We start from the raw sequence: 27,646 nt of genomic DNA on the forward strand, positions 1-27,646 counted from the left end.
AGCCATAATATCCCGATAAGCATCGGGTGTTTATTTGATGCAGAAATCATCGGATCTGTGTGCACCTCACACCACCTATCCGCAGCCATCCACCTCTTGCACGTCACACAGAGTGTATTAAGCCGTAATCAACCAGTGGAACGCGGCGTCTCTCTGTGGCCCGTTCGAACTGAAAATGAATTGTGGTGTGTCTGGTCGGAGTTCTCCTCCAAGCACAGCACTAGTCGCTGTCTGAACGTACATGAGAACGGACGCGAGGAGTTCCTCGACTCTCACACGCGCGATTATCACACCGTCGCCCGGGCGATTGTACGTGAATTGTGATGTGTTGTGAATTGTACCATTGATTTTCCTAATATTTTGCCACACTATAGCATTATAAAACGAAACACACTCGACAGTCTCCAGTGAGTGAAAGAAGCAAAGAAAAAATAGGGCGGCAATCCCTATTCGCATAAATTTCAGGGAAAGCACGCTCTCCTTCCACTCCACGGCCAGGAGCAATGGAGGCGAAGTAGACGGCATCAAAACATCGGCTATCCCGAGGAAGGAACAAAAAAATAAAAATACACCCATAAAAAGTTCATTCACAGAAGAGTGGCCAAAAAAAAACACAAGCGAAAAGAGAGCTTCTGTTGTGCCCAAGACGTTCGCACACAGTGTGACTTAATTACTTGCCACCAGACAAGAATTATCAACTGAATTCGAGAGCACTGATAGCAGAGAAATTGGTGCGATGGAAATTAACAGTGTGCGATAGTTTAATTGATAAGTCCGGTGGGTGAAGTGCTGTGGGGAGGAAAAGTTACGTGATCTCGGGCAATTTAACCACCACAGAGAGATTTGTGCCACACTTTCCATTTTGAGGCATCCCGCGTGTCTCTTCGTGGAAAAAAAAATCCCCCTTCCGCGCTCAAGAAGAAGAAGAGGCAATAAATTTTCGCCAAAGTGGCTTAGAAGTACAACAAGAGTGAGAAAGTGATTTGTAAATTGATTTTTTTCTCTGGCGATTCACGCGAAAAAATATTCACACGGTGTATTTTGTGAAGTGTTTGGCTGAGGAGTGAGAACATCCAATTTAAATAAAAAAAAAATACTTTTACACATAGTTCCGGAACACGACATCGTGCAGAGGAATACAAGACGGGAGGAGATTTACCTGAGAGGGAATTTCTCCCTAATTATCCATCAACATTCCAGATTGTCTCTGGAACAAGGATTACTTTTGCTGAAGAATCACACACATTGAGTCCACAATGAAGCAAGTGATTGTGATGGTTTTAGTGTTCACCGGTAAAGTTTCAACTCTTACTAACATATTTCTTCATTATTAAATTTATACCTTTTCAATTGAATTTACCACTTTGTGAGTTGTATTTTTATTCACCCGACAATGCAATTGAGATCTTCTCTCTTTCTCTCTGTTCGGGAATGATTTGCAAGTGAGAGGAATTTTTCAGTGACTCAGCCAAGGGGTTAATCCCACATCATTTCCACCTTAAAAGTGTTCAACTTTCATCAGAGAAAACATCTGAAAAACTTTGTGAAGTTGCACAACTTGTCAAATATATTAACTCAGTGTTTGTTTTGATCTCAGAAATATGCGATAATTTGCTCGGGTGAAACTTGGGAAATTAATCTTTCACTCTATACAGATCCCCTCGGTATTTAAAATGTGCGTGATTACGATGTGTGAAAAGCCCCCCGTTGAGAAGGCATCTTCTGGGAAAATTGTGGGTGGCTTTTGATGTTCCTTCGAAAGAGCCACGAAGAAATCACACTCATTGTTCAATTAGAGCGCTGCAGCGGAAATAATTCAAGTGATGGACAGGCGCGACGAAAAATCTTCACGCGATCGTGCATCTGAAAGCCCAGTGATCAGCCAAATTTAGAAGCCATGACAGGCTCGTGATAAAAATTCTCACACCATCAATTGGCTCTATATATTCTGTTTTGTTTCACCGGATTATATTTGTTGATTTGATTAACACAAAAGAAAAACCACCGAAATTCTCTCCATTCTGTCGCCTCACCAATCAACAATAATTGGTTAACAACCTCCAAAATAAATGCATCAAATATTTTGGGAGAAAAGAAAGCAATTATGGTCAAATTCTTATGTCCTTCAACTGTACTGTTAGGTAGTTTATTTTAAAAGGAGAAATATACAAGTCTTTAGTGCGCACAATTAGCAGCATTTCTCTTCCAGAGTGTGTAAGAAGACACAACTGTGTTAGATTGTAAACTAACATTGCCCGAAGATAGAGAACAAATTAGCCTCGAGTTGGGAAACACTCCACGAAAGAGAGAAGAATATTAGAGAGAAAAAAACACTCTCAGATAGAAAAAAAAACCTAAAACGATTCAAAGTGGTTTAACATGATTCCACGGCATTTTTCGCCTCAAGACGTACAGCAATTATTTAAATTATGCGGTATTAATGCAGAATTAGCTACTGAGGGACAATCTAATTGAAATTACAAAAATAATAACACAAAGCTAAATGCTACTGTCGCTCAAATGGGTAAACATTAAAATGACATTAAATTGAATAAACACGAGGTATGAACAACGATCGCCCTTAACGCTCATATGCAGAACCTCCAATTACATAATCTCAGCCTCCGCATCCTTCCACGATTTCTCCCCTCGCGTTAGCAAATTCAATTGACTCATCATCCCTGCTTTTCCCCCCAACTCAGAAAATCATATAATTACGCTTTTTGCGCCAGCAAAAGGAGGGTTGGCAATAAATAAAACGGCAAATTTCAAATAGGAATTCCTCGTGGCGATGAATAAAGTTCATCATTATCGCATAAAACTTTAGTGTCATCATCATCCCTTGTCTGAAAATCACTTTCTCTTCTCTTCTTACTTTGGCCACGGAACACTGCCAAATAGGCGAATTGTTTGTCTGTGATTTTGGCCAAATTTGTACATAAACTTCATCGTGAGTCATCATCAATTCATGCCACTTCGTGCTCTTTTCTCACTGTCTCCCCACGAAATCATCATGGAGAATCCTCACAACAATAGAGAGATTCTTGTTAGTCACTCAAAACCACCCTCTCGCATGGAGATTATTCCTGGGCCACTGAGGAGTTTGAGTGAAAGGGAGGAATAAATCTAGAATATCAAAGTCTCTGTCATGAATGACCTCAGAACACATTTCCCACATAATCACAGAGAAAGGACAAAGTACAGCGATTCATCTGACAAAGTCCTCTCATTGCCTTTGAGAGGATTTTCTACTTATATTCCCATACAAATTAATTGTTTTAGTAGTGAATATTGCTAATGCCCATAACGAGAAATTATCCAAAAACAGACAACCAATTTCGGATGCATCATCAACACTCAAACACCAATTAATGCACATTGTTCCAACTCATGTTCTATATTAGCCACACATTCGAGAACATTGACTGCGGGAATAAATTAATGGCAATGTTGCAATTAATTGCACTGAAGAGCAAAAATTAAATACATCTGCAAAATGCTTGGTAAAATGTGTCATTTGCAGAACAAAAATTTATTTCCACCAATTTATTTATTATGCCTTCTTCTTCCTGAGAAATTGCCATTCGTTCATAGAGTTAAAAGCGTTTTCACATGTGAATTCTCGAGAGAGAGCGAGAAACTCCCCATATTGGCAGAAGAGAAAAGCGAGCAAAAGGAACACAATTTAGTGGGTAAATGATTCGAGAGTGATATCATATGGGAATTCAGATGAACTTCCCTCTTTTTTTCCTCCTATTACGACAATGAAGAAAAACACTCCCAAAAGACTTCCAGAACTTGTCTTAATGGTTGAATCTCGTGAAATATCGATAGAATTTAGAGAGTCTCGAAGGGATAGAGAATATTGGGAGACAATGAAGCTGTAAAAGCGGCATTTTACCATTTTTATTGTATCTCTCATGAGCGCTCACCCCATGCCAAGGTATTTATTTTCTTTATATTCGATAAAGCCATTCGTCAATATTCTCGCTATTCTTTGATTACTATTTACAAGCCATTCACACGATTAATGACTCCGACAGATGGACAATTTTGTACAATATCTGGGCAGAGATTTTAATGTGAATCCCATTTAAAGGGCCTTTTGTCGGGAAAGACATCTTTCATTACACAAAGTTGGAAGTGGGTGAAAATTTAACCATTTTCACTCTTCACCCCATAATTTATTCATATATTCTCTATGTAACTCGTGCGAGTCTCGAGAGTGAAAAACTCAGAGAATGGATTAGCTAAAAAGTCTGTGTAAATTTTCGGTGGCTTTCATCGTTAATTAGTGGCACATTTGCCAGTAAAAAGACCAATGAAGATTCAATGATTTCGGTGTAGGATGGAAAATTATACATCATTAAATGCATTAATTATAACGGTGAGGAGAGATTTGTCGGTGCGTTGACAAACGCAAAAGAGCATCTTCAGAATGTCAACCTGAAGAATTGGAAGAATTCTACCCAAAGACCATCTCACATCACCTCTTCAACCTCTTTAACAGATTATATCATGAGATTATGGCTTAATTCTGTCTCTTCCACTCGCACAGCGATATTGCCAGCTTAGATAAACTCATGATATTCATCGATTTTCCCCGTGAACATTAATGTGTGAGAATCTCTCGTTCACTCTCCCAACCAGAACGTGTATAATTATTGATAAAGAGTGTCAGAATAAAAAAAGCAAGCAGACAGAGAAACTGATATAATGTTACTAATGAACGATTGCACCATTTTCATTTCGGAATTGCGAGCGAAAAAGGAAAATCTTGCGTGCAAATGATTATTGTGTCTCATCTCAAGAGAGAAGAGAAATGAAGCGAGCAGAAATGCGAGATAAAAGTGAATTGAAGTACAAGAGTTCTTCATCACAAATTACAATAAATGCATGTTACATGATAACTCTTATTGCTCGCTCTTGTCACTATTTGAGTCGAATTGTGAGAAAGGTTAGCTTATGGTCGAATCTTCTACATCAGAAAATCCAGCATTCAGCAAAACGCCAATGCTTTGCTTCCAACTCTGGCTTCTTCTGAGAATATATTCTTGAATATTACATGAAATTTCACATCCTTCACATCAGAGATCCTTTCCTTGTACGGAAGAGAAAAAATAGCGCCAAAGCACTGAGAAATTTTCTATACGTTCGTTCAGTCTTACAGATTTTTGGCACTGAACCACCATTTCGACACAGATTACGATTATGTACACATAATATTTAATGGGATCTTTACACTTTGCACACACTTAGGAAAGTCTTCTCTCTTTCAAATACATAGCAATCTGACCATATGATGCATTTGCACAGCAAATGGAGACTTTAAGTAGCAATTTTCACTGGGAAAACTTTATAGAAAACTTTGCCAATTCAATAAGTTTTGCCCACTCTTTCCATTCTCCCCTTTTTCATCTTCACTTGTGAGGTTATCGATTCGAAACTCACTGCACAAAATTTCACGAATGGCCAATCAATCAATTAATAGTGCAACATGAGCAAAGTCTGAAGATTTCCACACTTTCAATTTGTATCATTCAATGTAGATTCTTCGATGAAATCCAATGAATTATAAGTGATATTAATGAATACAGTTTGTCGATTTTCTCTACATTTTCAAGAGAATCTCAATTAGATTGAGAAAGAAATGGGTTTAATTAAGAAGTTTTCAAATTACTCTTTCTCTCTTCCCATAATTTTGCACTGTTTCTCTCTGAGCTAGAAAGGTTATTAAGTATTAAACAATTGCGAAACTGCAAGTGATGAAAGGAAGCTCTTAATCCCTGTGCCAATTATTACGATGGATTATCACGAGGGATTCAGTGTAAGTCTGCAGGTTTAGGAGATGAGTTTGTGAATTAATTCGCAAATCAATAAAAGTGGTTTTCCATGAAATTCAGATATAGAAAACATATCTTTATTGATTCCATGTGTTGATGATTTCAGCGAGAAGCTTAACAAAGGTGAAATTAACTCCGCTCTCGTGAATTGATTGGCAGATCAATTTCGGGGGTACAAAATCCAAAATTGATAAAGCATAAAATGTTTGGCACGCAAAATAAGTCAGAGAAAATAATATAAACACCCAAAACAAACACCATTTCTAGGTTAACGTGAAATGGAACATTTCACTGCAATTCCACTGAAAGTTCACACTTTTCCTGCACAAACATAACATCATTGTAAGCACAACAAAAATAGATATAAATTTTAAGAGCATTTGCCGCATCACAAGAGCTTCCATACTGAGAGATTTTCCTCACAATTTCAGACTTTCCAGGCACTTTATAAGAACTTCATTGTTTAAACTTGTCTAACATGGCTCCCGGACAGTGTCACATTAAGAGCAACAAGCACTTCATGTCCCTGTCAGCTCTGTTTTAAGTAACGCGCCACGAAAATGACAAAAATTGTGATTAATTTTGGCATAATTGTGAATTAAGTGAAAAATTGTCTCTTGACTGGCTTAAGAGACACACAGTGCCGAAAACTTCAAGATTGTGCCCAAAATATACCCTTAAACAGACAAGAGAAAGAAGTGAGAAAGAAATCCCGCACAAAACAAAAAGTGACGGTTGACATGAAACAGTTATTAAGCTCCATTTTATCTTATGTGTCCTTAAATTATCTCTCATGTTATTCCCACTGAAATTTAATTTGATAATTGTACAAAATTGCCAAAGAGTTTTCAGTTTAGCAAAAGACGCGCGATGGTCAGAGAATATCGACCGACGATAGGTGGATTCTCCTCTGCGGAGTATATATAAATAAATTTAATTGATGCAGACTCTCTTCTTCTTCAACATTTTATTTATTGACTGACCCAACTGGTCTCCCCCTAATTAAATTCCATCCGGCACACTTCACAATCCCCCAAACGACTATTTATTCTGGCCATCCACCTTGATCATCACTTTGCTGAATGCCAATCGACCAATTAAAATCACTCACTCATCAATATCTTCTTCGCAAGCACCATTAGACAGTCCGGCAAGGTTTCGCGGACTCAAGAAATTATGCTTAATTTCCCCGCGGGGCTATCTTCATGCGAGAATTGTTGAATCTTTCAATGCACACATTATACCAAAATGGCACGGAGAATTGGGCAAAAATTTATATTATTGACGAACAGAAGGTCACATCATCATAATATTTCATTTACATCAACAACTCTAAAGTTCAAATTTTCGACAATTCTCTGTCGTTTCCCCAGCGCTGTTTGAGAGTCCGATAAAATGCATACGTGTAGCACTTTAGAGTGGACCAGACATTTAAACGTATGAATTGAATGAATAAAATTCAATGGGCATTCGGAATCTTTTTGCCAACTCTCCTTTGCTCGCTCATTAGTTGAACTGGAAATTCTTTCTCATTATTTCGTGCAAACTTCTTCTCCCCTTAACACATTCCCGCCATTCAGAATTCAGAGATCATCTCGCCCCAAGAGGCACTTTCAGCATCAGTGGAGCTGTAATTGTAGAAAATTTATTGACATCCCAGTCAAAATGTATCACTTTTGTGTCATCGTAAATTTCATTTCGTCCGCAGAAGTTTTCTGTTGTGTCTCGATAGGAAATTTTCTTCTCTAAAGTTGTCTCCACCCCTGAACACCGGCGGATAGTCCGCATTGTTCTTGGCCATGCCACCAACATGGGATGTATAGCATATGAATATTTTGCGCTTTTTATCGATGTTCAACTCCTCTTTGGAGAGGAAACTAAAATTTCACAGTTCACAGAACTTGTTTTACAGCATTTTGGCATGTGTTTTATTTCACTGGAACTCCTTTAAACCCCCTCATGAAACGTCTCACACTTGTATCAATTTCAATAATTCACACTCATGAGACTTGACCACATGAGTCCAATTTTTTTTTCTTTTGCCGCTCTCACAGCCAAATCATCACCATAGATCTCCCATCAGACAAGATAAGTGTAGAAAAAACACACTGATTTCATTCATTTATGTATAGCAAGAAGCTGCGAGTTAATTAGCATATTTGTGATCCAGTGTGAGAGATTACAGGTGTGCCTTCGATTTCACATCGAGATCATCTAACTTAATGGCCTGATTAGAGAATCATTCAGTGTGATACAAATTGCAGGTGAACCTCCGGAGATTTATCTCTAAAAATATACGCTTTATGGCTGAGCATATGCAAAAAGTGGCGATATTAAAATATCTCATTTAGATAGAGAAAATAGAACTCCGTGTGGTGCTGTTCTTGGTAATAAAATCCTGTCATTTTCTCTCACCACTGCGACCAACTTGCGTGAAAAGTGTGTTTTGTGTCCATTTTCTTTATTATTTATTAACTCCCACTTGAAATCATCATCTTACAACACACACACACGCACACTTTCCATGCTAAGAAGAGGCTGATCCTCCCGCTCCATCGTTATTTATTGCACTTCATGTTTCACACTGATTGCCTTGGCAATATTGAGATCTTTTCACGTGCATTAACACGATAAGGCGGAAAATCTTTTCTCCTAATCACCCACGGAACCTGGATGTGCGTCTGAGCCAAATATTTTCTTCTCTATAAACTCTTTTTGTGGCCTCTATTCCACCCCCAGACAAGCTTTTCTTTCGCACAGCGGGAAGAACTAGAAACAGACACAACACCTACTATTCTTTCATCTCTCTCTTTCTCTCTCTCCGCAATCACTCTCCCTGAAGTCTTCTGAATGAATTGAAATGAGTATAAACAGCACTGAACCCGTGAATACAGTGAAGACCACATCCGAATTCCACATGGAAATTCCCAAACATTCGAGAGAAATCACCAAGTCGGCACAAAAAAACAACTCTATGAATTTTTACTTCATGCGCCGTTGTTCAATTGCGAATTATCTCTTCCACGGAATTCAATTGGCTCAAATGGTTAAGTCGCAGAAAGAGCGCCAAACCAGAGAAAACCACGCGCACATTAGGGACTCTTTCTGACTCACTCGTGCTGACAAAAATTGACTTTGGACTTCACAGATGAAAGACACAAATAAAGAGGAGAAATCCAAATAGAATTAAAATTACCCTAAATCACAAGAGCGAGACAGAAACACACGACACATTTGCTGGTCAGACGAGAAGAAGAGGAGAGAAAAAAAACAGTCCAACTTCCGTCCCGCCAAAAAGCCACCGTGTTCGAGACTAATGCATTAATTCCCGCGCGAGCGAATTGTCGTGTGTTTTCCGCTGATTTACGACAATTAATCTACGAGTGAGTTGAGTGTTAAGAGACTCAAGGATTGACTCTATTTCAGACACACGCACCTATAATTCATAAACTGAGCGCTTCGGACGAAACCATTAGAGACTTATGACAAACTCATTCATGTTCCAATAGTGTAGGAGAAAAAAAATTTGCCACCAGTCAATAAGAAAGTTCTGAAAATATACATTGCATTGCGAAAGTTAACGAGCCTTTGCGTATGGAAAACTAATTTTCCGGTTTTACAATCTTGTAGTTGCATTTTATATTTTATGTGGTAGCAAAATCTTTACAAATATTATCAGACCATGTTACATTATAAGATTAACCGGTTTCACTAAATTAGAAGTTCGATAAACCCAATGATAGGGACTTAATTCTGAGAATTATGTTTACACATTCACATTGGACGGCAGAAATTTTTAGCAGTGAAATTTTCCACCAATCGAAATTATCAAGTAATCTTATCTCATGTTCACGACAAGGAGACACTTAATGAGATTAGTCACTTTATCTGTCAGACGGTAAAAAGAGGAGACGAGATTTAGAGAAGAATGTGTTGAAGAAAAATTAATTGATGAATTTCATGTGTTTGTCTTTAATCTAAAATTAAGTCTTATTTACATTTGAGGTTTCGCAAAATATTCGCGATCCGTGTGAAACATAATTCTGTCCTATCCAAACCAGACAGCTTGTCATTTTAACATGAATATTTTTAGATGGTTTTTTTCTTTTCTATAATTTACGCGACTCTATCGCTGATGATAAAATGACCCATAACATCTCACGCACTAATTGCTGATTCTAATTTTCACCAAATCAATTAGAAGTGCCGACAAGAGAAGAGATCACAGTGCAATTTGTGGAGTGATTATATTGCAAAGTAGGAAACAATTAGATGTTTCTATTGCGGAAAAAAAACTGTGTCATTGACCCAAAAGGCCACCCACAACGAATTCACATTTTTCAATATGAATTTACAGGCAAAGGTATAGCAAAAAATCATTAGCGAAGAATTCATGAGTAAAATCCATTCCGCACTCTTTGAATTTCATGGAAGGTCAAAACATTTTGCTTACTGTTTGAATTATTGCCTTTTTACGCACTCTTCCAGCTCATTGATTTATTTGCCTCAATGGTAGAAAACAACATTATTGGATTATCGATATCGGGGAGTGTTGAGAATGATCTAATTGTTCAGTCATACAAAATGAAGCGGCAAGGAAACAACATTTTTCAGCCACTTCTTTTGGAAGATGATGTAAGACAGCATAAAGCCACGCGCATATTAGTGAAACACGAGGAATTTCCCACATTCTCCATTAATCACCCAATCACTTCCCAGCCATTATGTCACTTAGTCAAGGCTTCGGCATCTCCTTGTGGATGCGCTCCGGCCGGGCAAATGACCACTCCGTAAACACATGCCATGACGCTACAGTCCCCTCGATGTCTAGCATTGCCATTCCGAATACTCCGTGCGACCATTTGCCTCCCCCTCCCACACACAATTGGCCGATTTTAATTGCTCCTCATCTGCCCAAACAAATCCCCCAAGAGAAAATGTGTACCATAAGCAAATTGGCGGACGGCAAATGAAAGTGGAAATCCGCATTAACGACTTCAGGCCGTCACACATCTAAACAAAGATATCAAATGGTAGCCAAAATGTGAGATTCACAAAATATTTAACACACTCCTTTCGCCCAAAACCCAAAAGAAACAGAAAAAAACTCCGGAGAATCTTCTCACACATATGGCACATGAGGTTTCGCCTTGTTCGCGAGTGGATTTTTTTCTTCTTCTGCCGCTGAAAAATGTCATTGGAAAAAACTCTTTCTTCGCCACATCTCACAATTTTTTGCACACTTCTTCAAGCACTGTCAGAAAAACTGTTGGATTTTTTTTTGTTCTCTCCTTCATTAAAATGACACATCGCGTGGAATATAAGATAGAATTCTTTGTTGTGTACATTTAAAGCCACAGCAATCAAAAATCCCCACAAAAATCATCGTGAAATAATTTATCGTTTGGGGAATATTTTTGTCTGACTCCGTTGAATAAATACAATCAATATGGGAATTTGCTACTGTCTTGCAAATTTATCATTTTTCTCCCTTGTAAATCAATTTGGAAAGAACACAGCAAATTTATTACCTCAATGGAATTCCTTACATGTGGCATTTTGGCAAAAAAAAACTCTTCTTATCTGCCGCCAAATGAGGTAGAGAAATCCAAAATGTCCATAAACTCCAGCTTATGCTCGTCAATAAAGAAATAAACCCAAAATGAACTGGTGACCCGTTATGCATGCGCCGAAAGAAATTCTCTAGAAGAAATAGAAATGTCTCTTCACACAGAGGTGCCCATTCAATAAAACTCAATTACATCATAAATAAATCTCAATTGAATTGTGCTGCAGAGTCACAACATTTAGTGATGAACTTACAATCAAATTGTCAAATCAGATTGATGAAGAAGGCACTAAACAACAAATTACACCATCAAAAGTCCAGGAACACGTTTGATTGTCTCAAATCACTTCATACATGTTTGAAGCAATTGTGAAGAATATTCTTTATATATGCTAAATTGCGAGAAACACATCCATCGGTGAGGCTTATTAATACAAATGGCCAATCAAATTAGACACAACACGTCGACCATTGAATAATTTAGCAATAGGCGAAACATGTGGGCCCTTCGTCAACCGTCTTTCCAGCCCATTTTCTCCGAAGGCCACGTGAACATTTTTAAAATTCAACATTTTCTTCATTTTTGTAACACAAGCCCATAAATTTCGGTGCAGCACGATTAAAAGCAACTCTTTTGGCATGATTATAAATATTGACCTAATCATCGGATTACGGATCATAAATTAAACCGACTTTGCCATGTTTAATGTTGTTGGACGAGAGACTCACAATCCTCACAATGGATTTTTACGCGATAATTCAATTAGCACAAGGGCACAAAACCTCGGCAGTTGGAATTAACCAAAAATAATTATACACCCTCCAAATTTTTCAATCGATAAGGCGTTTTCTCGCCCAACCAAAATATAGGGGCTCTTTGGTTGATTAAGTGGATACTTATATGGTGTTTCCTGACCGAAGAAATTGGATGACCAGCAGGAGAAACTTCCTCACTCACCCAAAGGCATTCTCGATTAATAACAGTTTAAGATAACTCACTTAAGATAAAATGATTTATTAATCACCAATATTTTTATTCGCCCGATATTCCCAAACTTATTCGACCCGTCGATTGAAATTAATGAGCATTCCTAATGCATTTCCCTCTTTAACGCTCAAGATTTATGACCCCTTTGCATTATAATGCTTTTGATAAATCGCATTAAAAGACCTGCGATAACTCCTGTTGAATATTTCCTCCACCCATTTCACTGTATTAATCAAATGAAATAGAGTGACTATTTCTCTTTTCTTTAACTATTAAGATTTGGCTAAATGTGTGATAAATTAATAGAATACTTTGTGGTGTTTAAATTGAGATTAGAAAGAGAGGAATTTCTTAGCAACTACTGTATAAAAGAGTCATTTAATTTCTTATATGCATTTCATAACGGTCAAATAGAGATATTAATATTTTGCCAGCGGGGAAATTGCCATGCAATGAAATAAAAATTTGCATTTCAAATTCGCCATGTTAGCTCATAAATGCTCTAAGAAAGAGATTTCACTATAGCCAAGAGATAAACTCATTTAATTTGTAGCAGAAAAGAGAGAAATGCGAAAAATCTACGGAACATAAAGAGTTTAATAGTCAACGGATGTTCCAAATTATGCCGTGAAAATAGGAGGGAAAAAGCGACTCAGAAATCCTATATCATGTGAAATAGTTGCAGAAAAAAAGCATGTATTTGGATTAGAATCACATTAGGCGTGACGAGAATTCTCAATTACGACTGAATATCATAATCCACACGAAACCAAGTGAATTGCAATTGCAACGCATTGTAAATGGAATGGACATGAAGCAAAGAGTGAGTTTAGATAGAGATTAATCTATTGAGGAGTGTTTTGTGGCCTCAAAGATCATTTCGAGACCTCTCACGGGGCGCATTGAAATTGTAACATTTCAATTTGATATGATACTTTTCGTCTGACACGAAACTATTAGATATATTCCAACGTGATTGATTAGAACAACGAAGAAGAGGACGTTAGAAAAAGAGCAATAAAATACTCCGGGGCTTCTTTACACACAAATCGGGAGCAATTTGGAGTGTAGATTTTCTGAGATGCACCATCACATCCCATTAAGAAACACGGCACACGGAGAAAAAACATTCTTTCACCTTCACTGGGATGAATTAAAATATAAAATTCCCCCCTTTTTATGCGCTGTCCGACATGATATGCTAAAAGAATGGGAAAAGAAAACGACGACAGATGAGGAAGTTTGGAGAAAAATTAAGTGAGGCACATTCACCTGAAGTATGCGATTTGAACGTGAATGGAGAAAAGGTGAAGAAAAAAGGTAATATAAACCTGTTCGCCATCAATACAATTAAACCATTCAGCATTGAGTGAAATATCGAATCAAAAGAATGGCGAAGACGTAATTTATTCCTCACCCTGCTCTTCATCTTCCCATTCAGGCCGATTGTTGTTCGTTAAATGAGTGTTCCAGGGAGTGTTGAAGTTGACGTTGGAAATTGGAATCAAGAACGAATGTAACAATGGAAGTCCAACGCCGTCGTTTAGGAGTTAACTAACAATTATCCTTGTTTGCCCGAGAGGCAGTTGAGAATGGATTCAATACAGATGTAGCTGACAATTTCTCATTCGTTATTCTATGAAAAAAAATTATTTATCTTCAATTTTCCTCACTTACGTACTAATGGGACGACGCACAAGCTCAAGAGCACCCACCCAAACAATCAGATGGTGAAGGAGTTCAAAAATGATGCAGATGTTGGTGATTCAGTGAAAATTGAACACGCGATGCATCTCTAATATTTGCCTGAGACAAACAATTCAACCATTTTTTTTCCACCCTTTCAGATGGGCGCAATAAAGAGAGATTTTTGGGCACGATGTTTATTTAGTTTAGTTCAATTTCATTTGCTTTCACGTTATTTAGATTTTTATATCAATCGCCGTGTTGAGTATTTGTTGTTCTTCCTTTCTCTCCGTGCCACCAAGTGCATGATCACACTTTGGGCATCCAAATATACACGTAACATGCACTTCAAAAGGTTCCCCCCAATTTTTTCACTTGAAAAGAGCAAGAAAAAAATCAAGAGAAATTTAATATTGACATTGCTATTAATATTCTATTAAATCCATACAAAGACCAAATTTATTTTCACCCAAAAAAATCTCATAGCGCCACTAGTTTCACTACACAACATGTGCATACGTCATTTATAAATAGTTTTCTCCTTTCGAAATGAACACTTGATTTCCGTTTGCCCACCCAAGACTCCTTATTACTGTTTTAATTACCCGTACGCAGAGTCAATGTACAGCGCGAAGATGCAACGACAGCGATAAGGCCATGAGACTTAATTAAAAAGTAATCTTTTACCCAGTAGACTACTACACGATGATTCAACACTGATTAAATGACAATTTTGTGGTCAATTTAATTTTTACGATAGCACAGTGTTAAGAAGTGTGCAGACACAGAGCGCTGTGTGATTGAAGACGCCGCGCATTTTCTTCACATTTCACTTGGGCATTCCTTGTTTATATCTCAAATTCCCACGACAGACACATGAATGTGGTGGAAAAAAATATTGAGGAAGCTCATACAGGCAGTGGATGCTATTCCTGAGATGATTTGTCAAACAATCTTGTAATTTATTGGGTGCAATTAACATCACAATTGACTGGCATTGCTCTCACATTACAAGATCTCCAAATGTGATACATTATTTCGACGCGTCTCTTTGAGGCAGTCTCACATGTGTTTATTTAATTTGTGCCTAACCTTTTCTACAGTCTATAAATAATAGGTATTTTTAGTCAACGAATAAATGTGTAAGAATAAATTGTCCTATTGATATGACTGACACGTGGAACAATGGATTGACGATTTCTCAGCATTTTCACTCCTCCTCACGAGCATCAATTCTAGTTACAATGGGGAATGGAATTTCAGGTGAAATATGTTTCCCTCTAATTTGGTGATTGATTCAACCGGAGGAAGAATATTTTATCATTTTCGAACAGATTTGTCCAATTTCTCTGCCAGACAATTAAATCCGTGATGGAAATGCACATTGAAATAAATGGGACTGACTGAAAAATTATTTTTCATTCATTAGAATAATAAATTAAGTCACTTTTCAATTTCGGTCATATTATTTTAATATAATAAATTACTCGTTGATCAGGGATTTTCATTAAAATTCATAAATTCATTTATGACTCTCCTACTAAAATATATTGATGCTAAAGTTTGCACAAACAAACCACACAAAAACATTTCTAATTATCCCAATTTCAGCAAAAGCTCAACATTTCCCATCAGTCGCGGTAATTTTACGAATAAAACAATTAAATGATACAAAAATCCCCTTTTTTAGCACCGCACAAAAAGCCTACAAATGATCATTTTGCAAACTCATCCCACTTCTCAATTGCCAACCAATTTGCTCCTGACCACAGACACTGATTTCGTCATTTATTCCATTCAATCGTGTAAATATTTCAGGATATTTCCAACAATAAGCCCGCGTGGGTGGTATTCTTTCCCCGTAACTGCTGAATAATTCATTGTTGGCTCTGAGATCACCCCATCGATAAGTTCAATTTCATGGAGCAAAAAGAAAATCTCATCCAGAGGAGTGGAAAATTATCGTATGCAGAAAAGTTGATGAACAAACTATGCAGCCTTTGAAATATATATTCCTTTATTAAGAAAAATGAGTGAATTATACAAATGTTTTTCTTGCATTGTTATGAATTTCAAAAGAAGTGAATTTATATTTTAAATTACAATGAAAAACTTCTTTTTCTACCGTTCTTCTTTACATTTTCTTCCTCCCTTTCGCTCAGTCGAATAAAAAAAGTAAGTCCAATTCTCTTCTTCACTTCATACACTGAAGCATAATATCGCATTATGTGCAATTTATGATGTAAAAAGCTCTTCTTTTTCCACTCAAACATACCGCCAAAAGACCTCATTTTCCGCCCCTCTTCCACATACATATACAACAAAAAATAATGGTTTTACTGCTATTTTGTATACTATACTCTCGAATGAACACACGAAGATCACACATATTGTGTGAATTTGTTTCCATATCCTCACTCGTCTTCACGTCCAGGGAGTCATCAAGAAAATCTTAACTTTGTTGATAAAGACACAATGTGCGAACTCCCCAGCGGGAGACGATGCTCCAGAGATGCGCATTGAAAGCAGGTGAAGGATACAGTTTCCGCACATTTGCATACTGTACAATATCCATCCGGCATGAATGGAGAAGTGCTTTAAGCGAAAAAGGTAAAATTCAACCTATCTCGTGAACAACCTTCTCATCATTTCCCTTCCAGAGAGTAAGAGCATTAATGGGGAGTTCTCGCTGTGCTTCACAATGCACTCCAATGTCTCTTGGCTAATGAAAATGCTATATGCAATTTCGTTCTGCATCCACTTTAGCATATGTGCGCACATGCAATAAACAGAACAATAAGGAAAAACTAATAGTGAAAATGTGGGGTACATCGTAAAAATGAATTGTTATAAAACAGAAAAAACCATAGAAGGCAGAAAGGGGTAAAAAAAAGGGACAATAAAAAGTTAAAAAGCATGAAATTACAATTTTGGAATTCGATCCAGAGTTTGGCGAAGGCTTGGAAAAAAGCTTGTGCGCCAAGAGGCGTGAAATTGGCCCGAAAATCACGGAAAATGCTGGAAAAGCCCAAAAGTATTGCGTCAGGAAAATAACCACACACACAGAACTTGGATGATTAATTAATAACTCCTGTGTGTCGCTTTTTCTGCTTCCTCATCGTGTGAACTCTTCTCAAACTCCATAATTTTGCTCAAATACCAAGAAAATGTAGATAAATGAGCTATTTCTTATGGCCAAATATCACACACACGGCAAAAATCCACAATCTTCCACCTCGCATTGCCTCATAATTTCCATCCAAGAGAGTCAAATGTGAGTTGGATGAAAAGGGCCTCGAGGAAGTGGCGTGAAGAATGCAGGGCAAAAAATCCTCAAGTGAGAGTCTTTTGAAATTTCATGCCTTCTCGCGTTGGAATGAGTGGCAAAATATACACACAAATGTTGAGGGGAAAAAAAGGGTAAACAATTTCAATTCATTGGCAACAAGATCACGAGGTCACTTGCTTTGCCATCGATCACTTTGCCATCGCGCCTCGGGGTCAGTCCCTTTTGATGTTGCAGCCCAGAGAAATGCTAATGCAGAACAATAAAGGCTCAATTGACAAATCAATTTATCTCCTTCAAATTAACACCCATTTAGCAGTGCGCGCGGTTTCAAAAGTTGAAACATTGCAGATCAATCATGATCTCAATGGCTTTATAATGTGTGGTGAAATTACATCTGCAGTTTTTCAACTCTGCACTTAGAAATGCGTTCTGCAATATCAATTTTCATCATAGCGTGCACATTTGCAATAGCGGGGAAAGGTTCATCCACCGGCAAATAGAAAAGACATCTTAATTGCTTCAATTTCACATCGTACATCATTTATGTCATCAATCAGCGTGAAGATCGTGTCGCGACAATCACCAATGGACTCAAATGAGAGCTTGTAATTAATAAAAAATGATTTCAAACTGTTTCACCAATTGACACGGTGTCGTCAAGTCTTGCAACGCCTTTTCACTCCTCAACTCAACCATTTTGTACGCGAGAACACAAAGAAAACAAGACAAAGTGGGCGCAGAAAATCGAGTCCCTTAACACCAATAAAAAGTATTAATTTCCCACCTGAACAAGAGTATGATTACAAAAGAAGCATTAATGTGATCAAGTTTCGACACCGCAGTTCGTGCAAGAAACACGACATTTATGATGATGTTTTTTCGGATCTGATCTTGTAGATTGAATTCGATCTCATACATGAATCATGTTGCTGTCAATGAGAAACTCATATCCAATAAACTATTTCCTTTATATGTATATTCAGTGTCTCAATATAAATCACAATGCAGAGAAATCACAGGGTATTTTTTCGAGAGTAGAAGTGTGAATGAGCAAAATCCAAACACACTTCTTCTCCAATTGATTTCATAATTCCATACACACTCCACACACTAAGTTGCGTGAAAAATCGAGGTGATCAACAAAAAAATCTATTAATGCATCTCTAATATAAATTTAATTACTTTATTACATCTCACGAAAGTGTGCTGAAAACCAAGGAGAAACAAAAACAACTATGATCACGGGTTTTTCTGCCACAAATTAAGACTTCTTAAGTGCGTATCAACATATTGACTGGCTGGAGAAAAAAATCCCCCCATCAATTTTATAATGAGAAAATACCCACCAAAAGGGCCTCTCTGAATGAAGCAAAGATCGTGTTAATATCCATTAAAAAATGCTAATCAAGAAAGAGAAGAAAAAAATTAATTGAATGTCACATTTGTGAAGACGATAAAATCTTGATAATCCGGTTATACGCTGAAGATGATTCCTACTTTAAATAACAAATAATGCAATATAATGCTCCATAATCGACATGCGGCGAATACTAAAGAGATGAAAGTCAATCACACGACAAACCACATGCTCGAGAAGTATTTTCAGGTGCATTTTTCAACAATTATTCAGTAAAACAGTAAATAACTTTGATGGAATACTTTTTTAATGAAACAAAGACAAAAATATTTAGAATATTCCGTCAAAGGTGACTTCATAAATTAATTCAACATATGTACAAACGGTATCCAAACAGTATGAGAATTTCGGAAGTCAGAGAAATTCTCTTAAGACACTCTGTGCAATCTGCACTGGAGCATTAAAGCCACCTGCACATTTAAATTTAGTGTCAAAGTGAGATATAAAATTTCCCGCCAGATGCAATTCTCTCTCTCAATAAAGAGAAATTTCAGCAATTTTTCACTCTCACCCCTGCTTTTTATTCTTTCGAAAAAGCACCCTCACTCACATGTAATGAACACATTATCAACACATAAAATTTTCATGATTGGAAAGGTGCAACAACAGGGCGACAGACGAAATTAAGGAGAGAGAAAAAAGTCATTAGCCATGTTAATCGAAACAGAACATCATGCTCAAGCGTTTCAGGTTATTTTTCTCATCACATTTCCTCCCCCCACAGGAGAAAAAAAGGAACGACAACCGAGTGTACGATTAAAATTAGATTACTGTAGCTAATTAAATAAACACTGACACAGTGAAAGTCTCCGTGCACTACCCTGAATTTCATTCTACCAACTGCATTCACAAACTCAATCAAAATCATTTGGAGGAGAAAAGTAACACAGTTTTGAAATGTGCAGCAACAACGCTGAGCGCCGCATTATAAACATGCCCCCAAACATTAATGCATTGCAAACGAATGTAATTCTGAATTAGTGTTTAGGCATGTCTACAAAATAATATAAACAGACGAGATATAGAAGAGAGAATTTAGAATCAGAAACACACCATGCTCACCAAAGTTTCCCCCTAACTAAAATTTCCCAATTACAAAATCCACCAACGTCAGCATGCAATTTTCCTGTAATACATATTATATAGCACTCTAAATGACAGTTACATTAATTTCACCGACTTTATCCAATATTAAGTGCCTAATTCAGTATTTATTGCTGTTAGTTGCAATGAGATGAAATGCCTCAAAGTGCACAAACTCCAACTTTGCCTATTTTCTATGCAAGAGAGCAATTTCACGCAACTTCTTCCACCCAAATGTAATTTACACATTTAAGAAAATGTAAATGCTGCATCACGAATCGCTTCACTCAAAACTCAAATAATGTCACAGGGAGAGACAATATATGCTCTTGAGAATATTGCATGAGAATTTCCACCACAGAGAAAACCCAACTAATAAAGCAAAGGAATGTGGCACTAATGCGAACAAACACACAACGCATTCTCGTGGACAGCAATGCTAAAAGTCAAAGAGGAATACTAATTGCGAGACATACCATAAAAATCAAGGGAATGATCCTGGAAAAGTGAACGGAGAATGTTTGGAAAATTGCATTCTTTGCATTCACTATCACACTGGCTATGCCAACCCACTTTCTAGGCCAATATATACTCGAGATGGGATGGCAAAAGAGGTCCGGAATCGATTGCATGCCACATGAAAGTACACCACACAAAAGTCCTATGGGAATAAGAGTGAAAAAAAAATCCACAATGCAATTAGAAAATTCCACGTCAGTGAATTCGTTTTTGCAAACTCTCTCTCTCTCTCTCGGAAATAACACAGAGAATATTCCCTCTAGGAGGCTATTCCCTTTCATGTCCTCCTCTTCTCCGAATTGCAATCATTAAAGTCAGAGGTCAGATGGGAAGCTGTTAACCCGTGACCGAGAGAAATGACAGTCACGTCCTGAAATCTACATAAATGCTTCAATTAGGGATGTTGGTTCAGCGCACTCTGGGATATTCGCAATTCATCCTCAAAAACCTTCCTTCTCTCAATGGTTGTTATTCGTTGTTAAACAAGAAAACCTCGCGGTGACTGAAAATTTCTCAAATCAACAAATTGTTGGGTATTGAACAACATGGCACAATATGAAATTGCATTTCCTGATGAAAACTGCTGCCGCCAAACAAATTGAATTGTAAAAGACGATAAATTGAATTGAAACATGAATAATGGAAGTGTTTATTTGTTGCCACACCCCCAATGCTAGCCAAATTGCAATCGGAATGCTCACTCGGGGTAGTTCAATTTCCACCCTTTTGCCATCGCATAAATCCACCACAAATCACGGTGAGGAAATGAAGTTGAACTAATGTATCATATCACAGAAATTCATCCCTCGTTTCTCCCATATTTATATTTCTATGTCTATTTATTCTCTCCTCTTGCATACAGAAATTACGCAAGGATAGAAAAAAACATTCACTATGCCAAATTAAATTCTCCTACTTTTGTTTCATTCAGTTCACGCAGGAGAGCAAAAACTTTCTCCTGCGGTTTTACACGAGTGAAGCCTTTTTTCACTGCCTTTCGGAAAAGTTCCAATAGGAAAAACTACACATAACACACAACATTTCTGCATACATATTTATGCAAAAGAGAAAACATACACACGCTGAAGTGGGAAAAAATTGAGGAAATATCCAACTAAGGAGAGTTTATTGCATCCATATATCTCAAGTTATTTTTCCAAGCTGATAGTGGAGAATTTCTGCGATAAACCAACTCTGCATCGTCATATCATAATAGACTTTTCAGCTGTACCAGAGACACGACAGTTGCTTTCTTTGGTGTCTTCATTCCATTAAGAATTTATTTTGTACATCTTTCTTTTTTTCCTGACTCAAAAAAGAAATTCCACCAACCAAACAATCTCTCGCAAGTTTCCTCATGTAGCCAAAGAACTTCTCTCCAGAAGCATCACACAGTCTCGCCGACGTTAAATGGGTCTGCGCTCCGCGAGGAAATGAGAAGGTGGCCAGTGAAAAAAGGCGGCAGCAGACAGATAAAAGCCCAATCTATGTTAGTTTGGAAGATGATGATATTCTCATGCACACCACGACAATTCTTCTCCCCCCATCGGGGGTGGTGAAGTAGTCTGGCGACCCGGGAAAACACGAAGAAGGTGGAAAATAGTGTAAGATGAGAGAGTGTCCTCCTCACAAATGACTTTTTCAAGTAACACACAGCCACCTCGCCGTTAAAGAGAGTCTCATGCGAGAAAGTTGTTGATTGCACAAGCCTCGCCACCCCTCAAGACTATACATATCTCGTGCCCTCGGGGTGAAATTTGAAAACCAAACTAGCAAAAATTACATTAGAACCCTTTTTCCACTTCACACACTATCCAAACTCTCGACTTCTTCATCTTGGCGTCCTTCATGAATGGAGGAGAAATGCTTCTGCAAAGAAATTTCTGCACACTCAGCTCACATTAACTTATCTCTCCCCAAAACTCCCATCCCAGCACTATCTCGCCCCATATTTTGATAGCTTCACGAATATCTCTCACACCCTCCACACAACCCTCACTGAGAGTCATCGAGAGTGTTATTTTGGCGTCTGAATCAGTGGTTCGCAATCAGTGCTCTAGAAGCGTCGATATTTGCCCAAAAGTCTTAAAAAAGAGACCTTCTTTTAAACATTTTGAACACTACAAAAGAAAGACTCCCTACGTTTATCCATTGTAAAGAGATTTCCATAGGAATGAAATAATTTTACAACCCCTTGAACTGAAAGGTTATGAACCTCTGGTAGACACCGAGAAGGAATGAAAGTTACGGAAATTGTGGCGACTTTTGCATGTGGAGCCCGTAAATAGGAGAAGCCATGAATCACAACAACGTTCATTCGCCCTTTTGCACCCTTTCCACCCCGCAATTTCACGCACAAAAACAAGAGGGATGGTGAAACTGGCAGGAAGTCGTGTGAAAAACAAGGAGAACATTTTTCAGGACAGCTTTTGAGAGAGCGCAGAAGCGTTTAGCCAAGATTGAATAGATGTAAAAGAGCAATTGTGTCACTCATGAAATATGATTGATTCATCAGATTTTCATTTCCGCTCTTTATAACTCAACACACATTTGTGTTCTTGTGACATTTTTCAATTGTTCACAAATTCTTGTTGTATGTTTTCACGATGGGAATAAACATTTTTCCTCCTGAAAGCAAGAATCAATTTTTGAGAAATCTTCTTTCACTCCAGCTGTTCTGCTGTCTTTCTGCAATTTATTGCAATCCCAAAGACTGTCCACCTGTTCTGTCCGAATTTATTTCTGTAAATATCCCTAATTGAATATGACATGGTCTCATTAGTCATAGCAGAAAATGATGTGAAAAAATTGAAAAATTTATGTCGAGGCATTATAAATGACTCTCTTTCTGTGATATTTTCAACTTCAGTGAAAAGTTGAAGAATAAAAAACTTCTCACTCCACCTTGGCTAGTTCCCACCCGGGAAATATGAATTTTTCTGACACGCTGAACGTGAAAAACGATTTTCGGAATTAAGTAGAATTGTGTCATTCACATTTGGCGTGTGTTTCGCGAAAAAGTGTGCGTTTGCTTTTCCAATAATACAGTGTGAAAAGGTTTTCAAATAAACAATTGAAATAAATTTGGCAAATTGGATTTAATTGTAACTGAATAAATTCATAATCTATCCTGCAAAAATTACAACAACACACACGTCAATTGAGACAATAAGCCGCATTTAATTTATCACTCTGGCATTTATGAGTATTGAGTGAAAATTTAATTTGCACATAACATAAACATTTCCCAGAATAATGGTCTCATTGCAGAGTCAGAGGAATAATAATAAAAAAATGTTACAACTCTATGAAGTCATTTTTTATTGAGTCTGAATATGGTGAAATAAGAGCAAAATGACTCATTTTTCTTTCGAATCTCTTCCCAGCTTACTCACTGGCATCGGCAAGAAGATGCTACATCTGTGGAAATGGCTCGGAAGAACCATTCCGCACTGGACGTGGCCGAGAAGTACGCGAGGCACGCATCAAATCGTCAGTTTCATGCACCGAATTCGAGAGGAGTTCATCCATGGATCAATTCATAATGGAATGTCCGGATGATTTTGTCGGGTGCATCACACAAATCGATGGTAAGTCATGTGCAATTTCAACGAGAACATGTTGTCTAAATGAAATTTACACCATTTGCACACAAACACATTAATTTCACTGGCGCCAATTCTTATTAAGTAATCTTCCTTCACTCTCTTGAAGTGTGTTTCTAAATTGAGTAAACTTTAAAATATTGAGAGAAATTCAGACCCAATTTAGCACGATCCAATTAATCATCTCATGACTATAGAGATGCAACAAACTTGAAATTCGATAACCACGCAGTAAGTGTACACTTAACGAATGAATTTACATCTTGTAATCACCCTCGAGGGGTGATTGACTTGAACAATTTAATTAATTTTCGAGTGACGTTGTGAAAATCAATTATTTGTCCGTTATTGACTAATAAAAATGGCACATAAATCTTATTTTTTTCGCCAAAGAGAAATTCATCAAAAATTGAAAATGACACTTGCAAGAAAAATCAATTAAGGTGTAGGAAATTATTAATGATTTCAAATGAACTCTTTGTCATTCAACATACGCACCAATGATCATTATCATTATAGAAAAAATGTATAATGAGGAATTCATATGCAAACATTTCCACTCTCAATTGACTTTCTCTCCCTCTTTCGCTCTTTTCAATCTCATTCTCTGTCAAAATCATGCAAAATTTTAGAGGCGTCACGGACAAGTGCTAATTTTGACTGTCTCAAAAGTCAACTTTTCAAATTAATGAACCACACAAATACATAATTTCAAATGCAAATTCAACTCAACGCAATGTTGACTCTGCGCTCAAAAGTCATCACGCAATGAAAGACTTTCAATTGCATTTTTTTTTTGACGAATAATATAAATCAAGTGCAAAGACATCCAGGAAAATTTCTTTCCATGCAATTTAATATACATTAGAGTAGAAAATCATGTTCTCTTCTCTTCCTCTGTTATGCACAGGTAACGAAATAGTGCGCACTTGCGACAGCCTCCCTCTGAATGATTGTCAGACGGCAAATGGGGTGAAGTATTGCTATTGTAACACGGACTTGTGCAATGGGAAATTGGTGACACCACCCACACGGAATGTAAATGAGAATCATCGCAAGAATCATCGCTCTCACGATGAAGACGAAGACATCACGGATGATGAGGACTTCATGGAGGCGTCAGGACTGGGAAGTGACCCGTCATCGAGTGAGGGCGGCGACAGAAATACCCTTGACAGGAGCAACTATGACGATTCGCCGTGGTCCACGCCAAACATCCCACTCACAACGCGCCACCCGAGCCCAAAAGCGTCAAAAACCACACAAATTCTCGTCAATCTACCAATATTGACTCTCACTCTGCTGCTGCTCTTGATGGCGCAATGAAGAGGAAATTCACTTTTCTCACCACTCACAAATAGCGTTTCCTGTGCAGAATGTGAGGCTCGATTGTAGTGGAATTATTTTGCATTTTTTCGCTTTCCTCGCGACGCTATTTGTGACAAAGATTTGGCCAATATTGTTGGAATATGAATTTGTTCGCGCTGTTGGAGCAGCGCGAAACTTTTGAGGATTGCCAAGAAAAGGCTTCTGAATACATTTTTGTGATAGTACAATTAGGAATTTATCAATTTGAGTTTTATTCATATTTTGTTGAAATTATAAATTTCATCAGTAATATTATATAATTTATAGACAACTCTCTAGGCGAACCAAAACCCGATAATAATAATTGTAAACTATATAATAATATATTGTTTAGGAATCCTCTCCGAAATTCTGACTGTGGATAGAATTTCAAGTGAACATTGAGATGATTGTAATAACCTTTTGAAGAGCTCAATTTTATTAGTCAATGTCAAAATTCCTGACAACTTAATGAGGAGATGTTGAATAAATGTTGAGGTTCACAGCGAGAACAAAAACAATACCACACCACGTTGACGACAAGTTGAAGCTGATAAATTTAAAACTACTCGCCGTGAATAATCATTTCCTACCCGCCATCCTTGATTCTGAGTTGATCCATCGAACGCTTCAACAGTGGCCACTCTTCAAATTTGCATTCGGCCAAAAAAGTGGAGCTAAAACATCACCGACTCTCATTTAAGTTTTGCCTAATATGATGAAGAAGAAAAAAAACACTCTTCATTGTAATGCTAATTATGTGTTTGCTAATTACCACTCTTTCATCTTCTGTTGGCCATAATAGAGTTTTTCGAATGCTTCCAGGCAAAGCTCGCTGAAACAGCGGGAAATATTGAAAACATTCGCCTCATTTTTGCCTGTGTGTATATTTTAGTCAAAATATTTAATTATAAATTCTATTTATTTTCGCGCCTTTCTGCATATTCTGTATATATTTAATGAGATTCTGCAATTTTTCATGTGTGTATATATTGGTTGAAAATCAGTGTCTATATAAGGATTTATTAATGTGTATAAACTTGAATTATATTCAATTGCAGTAGGGATTAAGCGTTTAAATTGGTTTATATTTAATTCTATATGCAATTTGCAAAATGCTCTTCTCTGTGTTTTTGCCCAATGAAGAGATTTTTTTCACTGAATATTGCAACGAATTTCAATTCCATACATTTTTAAGTTTGTATTCTCATGTTTGAGAAAGGAATATTTTTTCTGACTCTAAGAAGAATTAAGATTAGCGAATATGTATTACAATATATCACTATAACTAGAGATTATTTAATATAACGAGAAAAGAGAGTGTTTTGAAGGACATATTTGAAGAAGTTTATTGAGCGACGTAGTGGCGTAATGAGTAAAATATTAGTCACCACAAGACATATTTAGGAGGTATAAAAATTCGCACATTTATGACTGATCCCATTTCCTCATGTTCAAGAGAATTTCTTGGGTAAATAACCATCTCCAAATATGTTGACAATTTACAAGGTAGGATTTTCAAAGTCAAACTATATCGTCTTAATGATCCCACAATGTGCAACACATTTCAATGGAAAGCAGGTAGTAATTAAAGACGAGTGAACATTTGTTCTTATAACACATCAATTTGCCAAGAAAAATTGTTCTTAAATACCACAAGTAAATTAACGTAAAGAAAACATGCATTTTACAGCAAAAAGAGAGATGCAATGAAGTCAGAGAAGCATGTGTAATCATTATAATAAAGACTATGGAAGATAATTGTATCCCATTCTTATATTAGATAAGATTAATGAGCCAATCAATAAAATGAGAACTAATCACTTTGAAAAACCCTTCATTGATGGCCCAAAACATTGACACCAACAAAGGGGAGAAACGCTGAGAACTCTCTGCGTCTTATCTCAACACACTTTCCAGTAGTTCTGCTCCTGCCTGTCGAATTATTCCGTCTAATTTGAACAAATTAGTCCCCAAACGATAATCTCTGAAATTGGCCCCACATTTTTTCGCCGCTTTTTCCCACCCATCCAAAGCCGAGGAGTCAGAGCTTCACTCAGCGGATAAATGTCATTAATCAAGATCTGTATCGGAAACCCAATTGATTCATGACTCCTCAAACTCTCTTCTCAGCCGCGTCCGCACTGGAAATTCCCTTTCCGCCCGACGAAGGGCGAACTCGCAAGGTAAGTTTGATGGATACAAAAAAATCATTACAGTCTCTCACTCACACAAGTGGAGCGCAATTAAGGACGGAAGATGAGGCGAGAGAAATTTTATCTCAGAAACGAATCGAGTGA

At 37.3% G+C, this 27,646-nt stretch overlaps 2 protein-coding genes across 2 annotated transcripts in view; one reads left to right on the plus strand and one right to left on the minus strand.

The window, feature by feature from the left end:
• The window catches only part of LOC132263931 (coiled-coil domain-containing protein 174), a 35,004-nt gene that overhangs the window by 5,327 nt on the left and 2,031 nt on the right, over window positions 1-27,646 (minus strand). The gene's annotated exons all lie outside the window — the stretch shown is intronic.
• LOC132263936 (uncharacterized) lies at window positions 160-27,155 on the plus strand. Its single transcript, XM_059763957.1, has 3 exons — window positions 160-1,293; window positions 23,781-23,984; window positions 24,910-27,155. The coding sequence occupies exons 1-3, from the start codon at window positions 1,257-1,259 to the stop codon at window positions 25,323-25,325; spliced, it is 657 nt and encodes a 218-aa protein (XP_059619940.1). The 5' UTR covers window positions 160-1,256; the 3' UTR covers window positions 25,326-27,155.

Source organism: Phlebotomus argentipes, unplaced genomic scaffold (genome assembly GCF_947086385.1).
Source record: "Phlebotomus argentipes unplaced genomic scaffold, Phlebotomus argentipes genome assembly contig_40, whole genome shotgun sequence".
NCBI lineage: Eukaryota > Metazoa > Arthropoda > Insecta > Diptera > Psychodidae > Phlebotomus > Phlebotomus argentipes.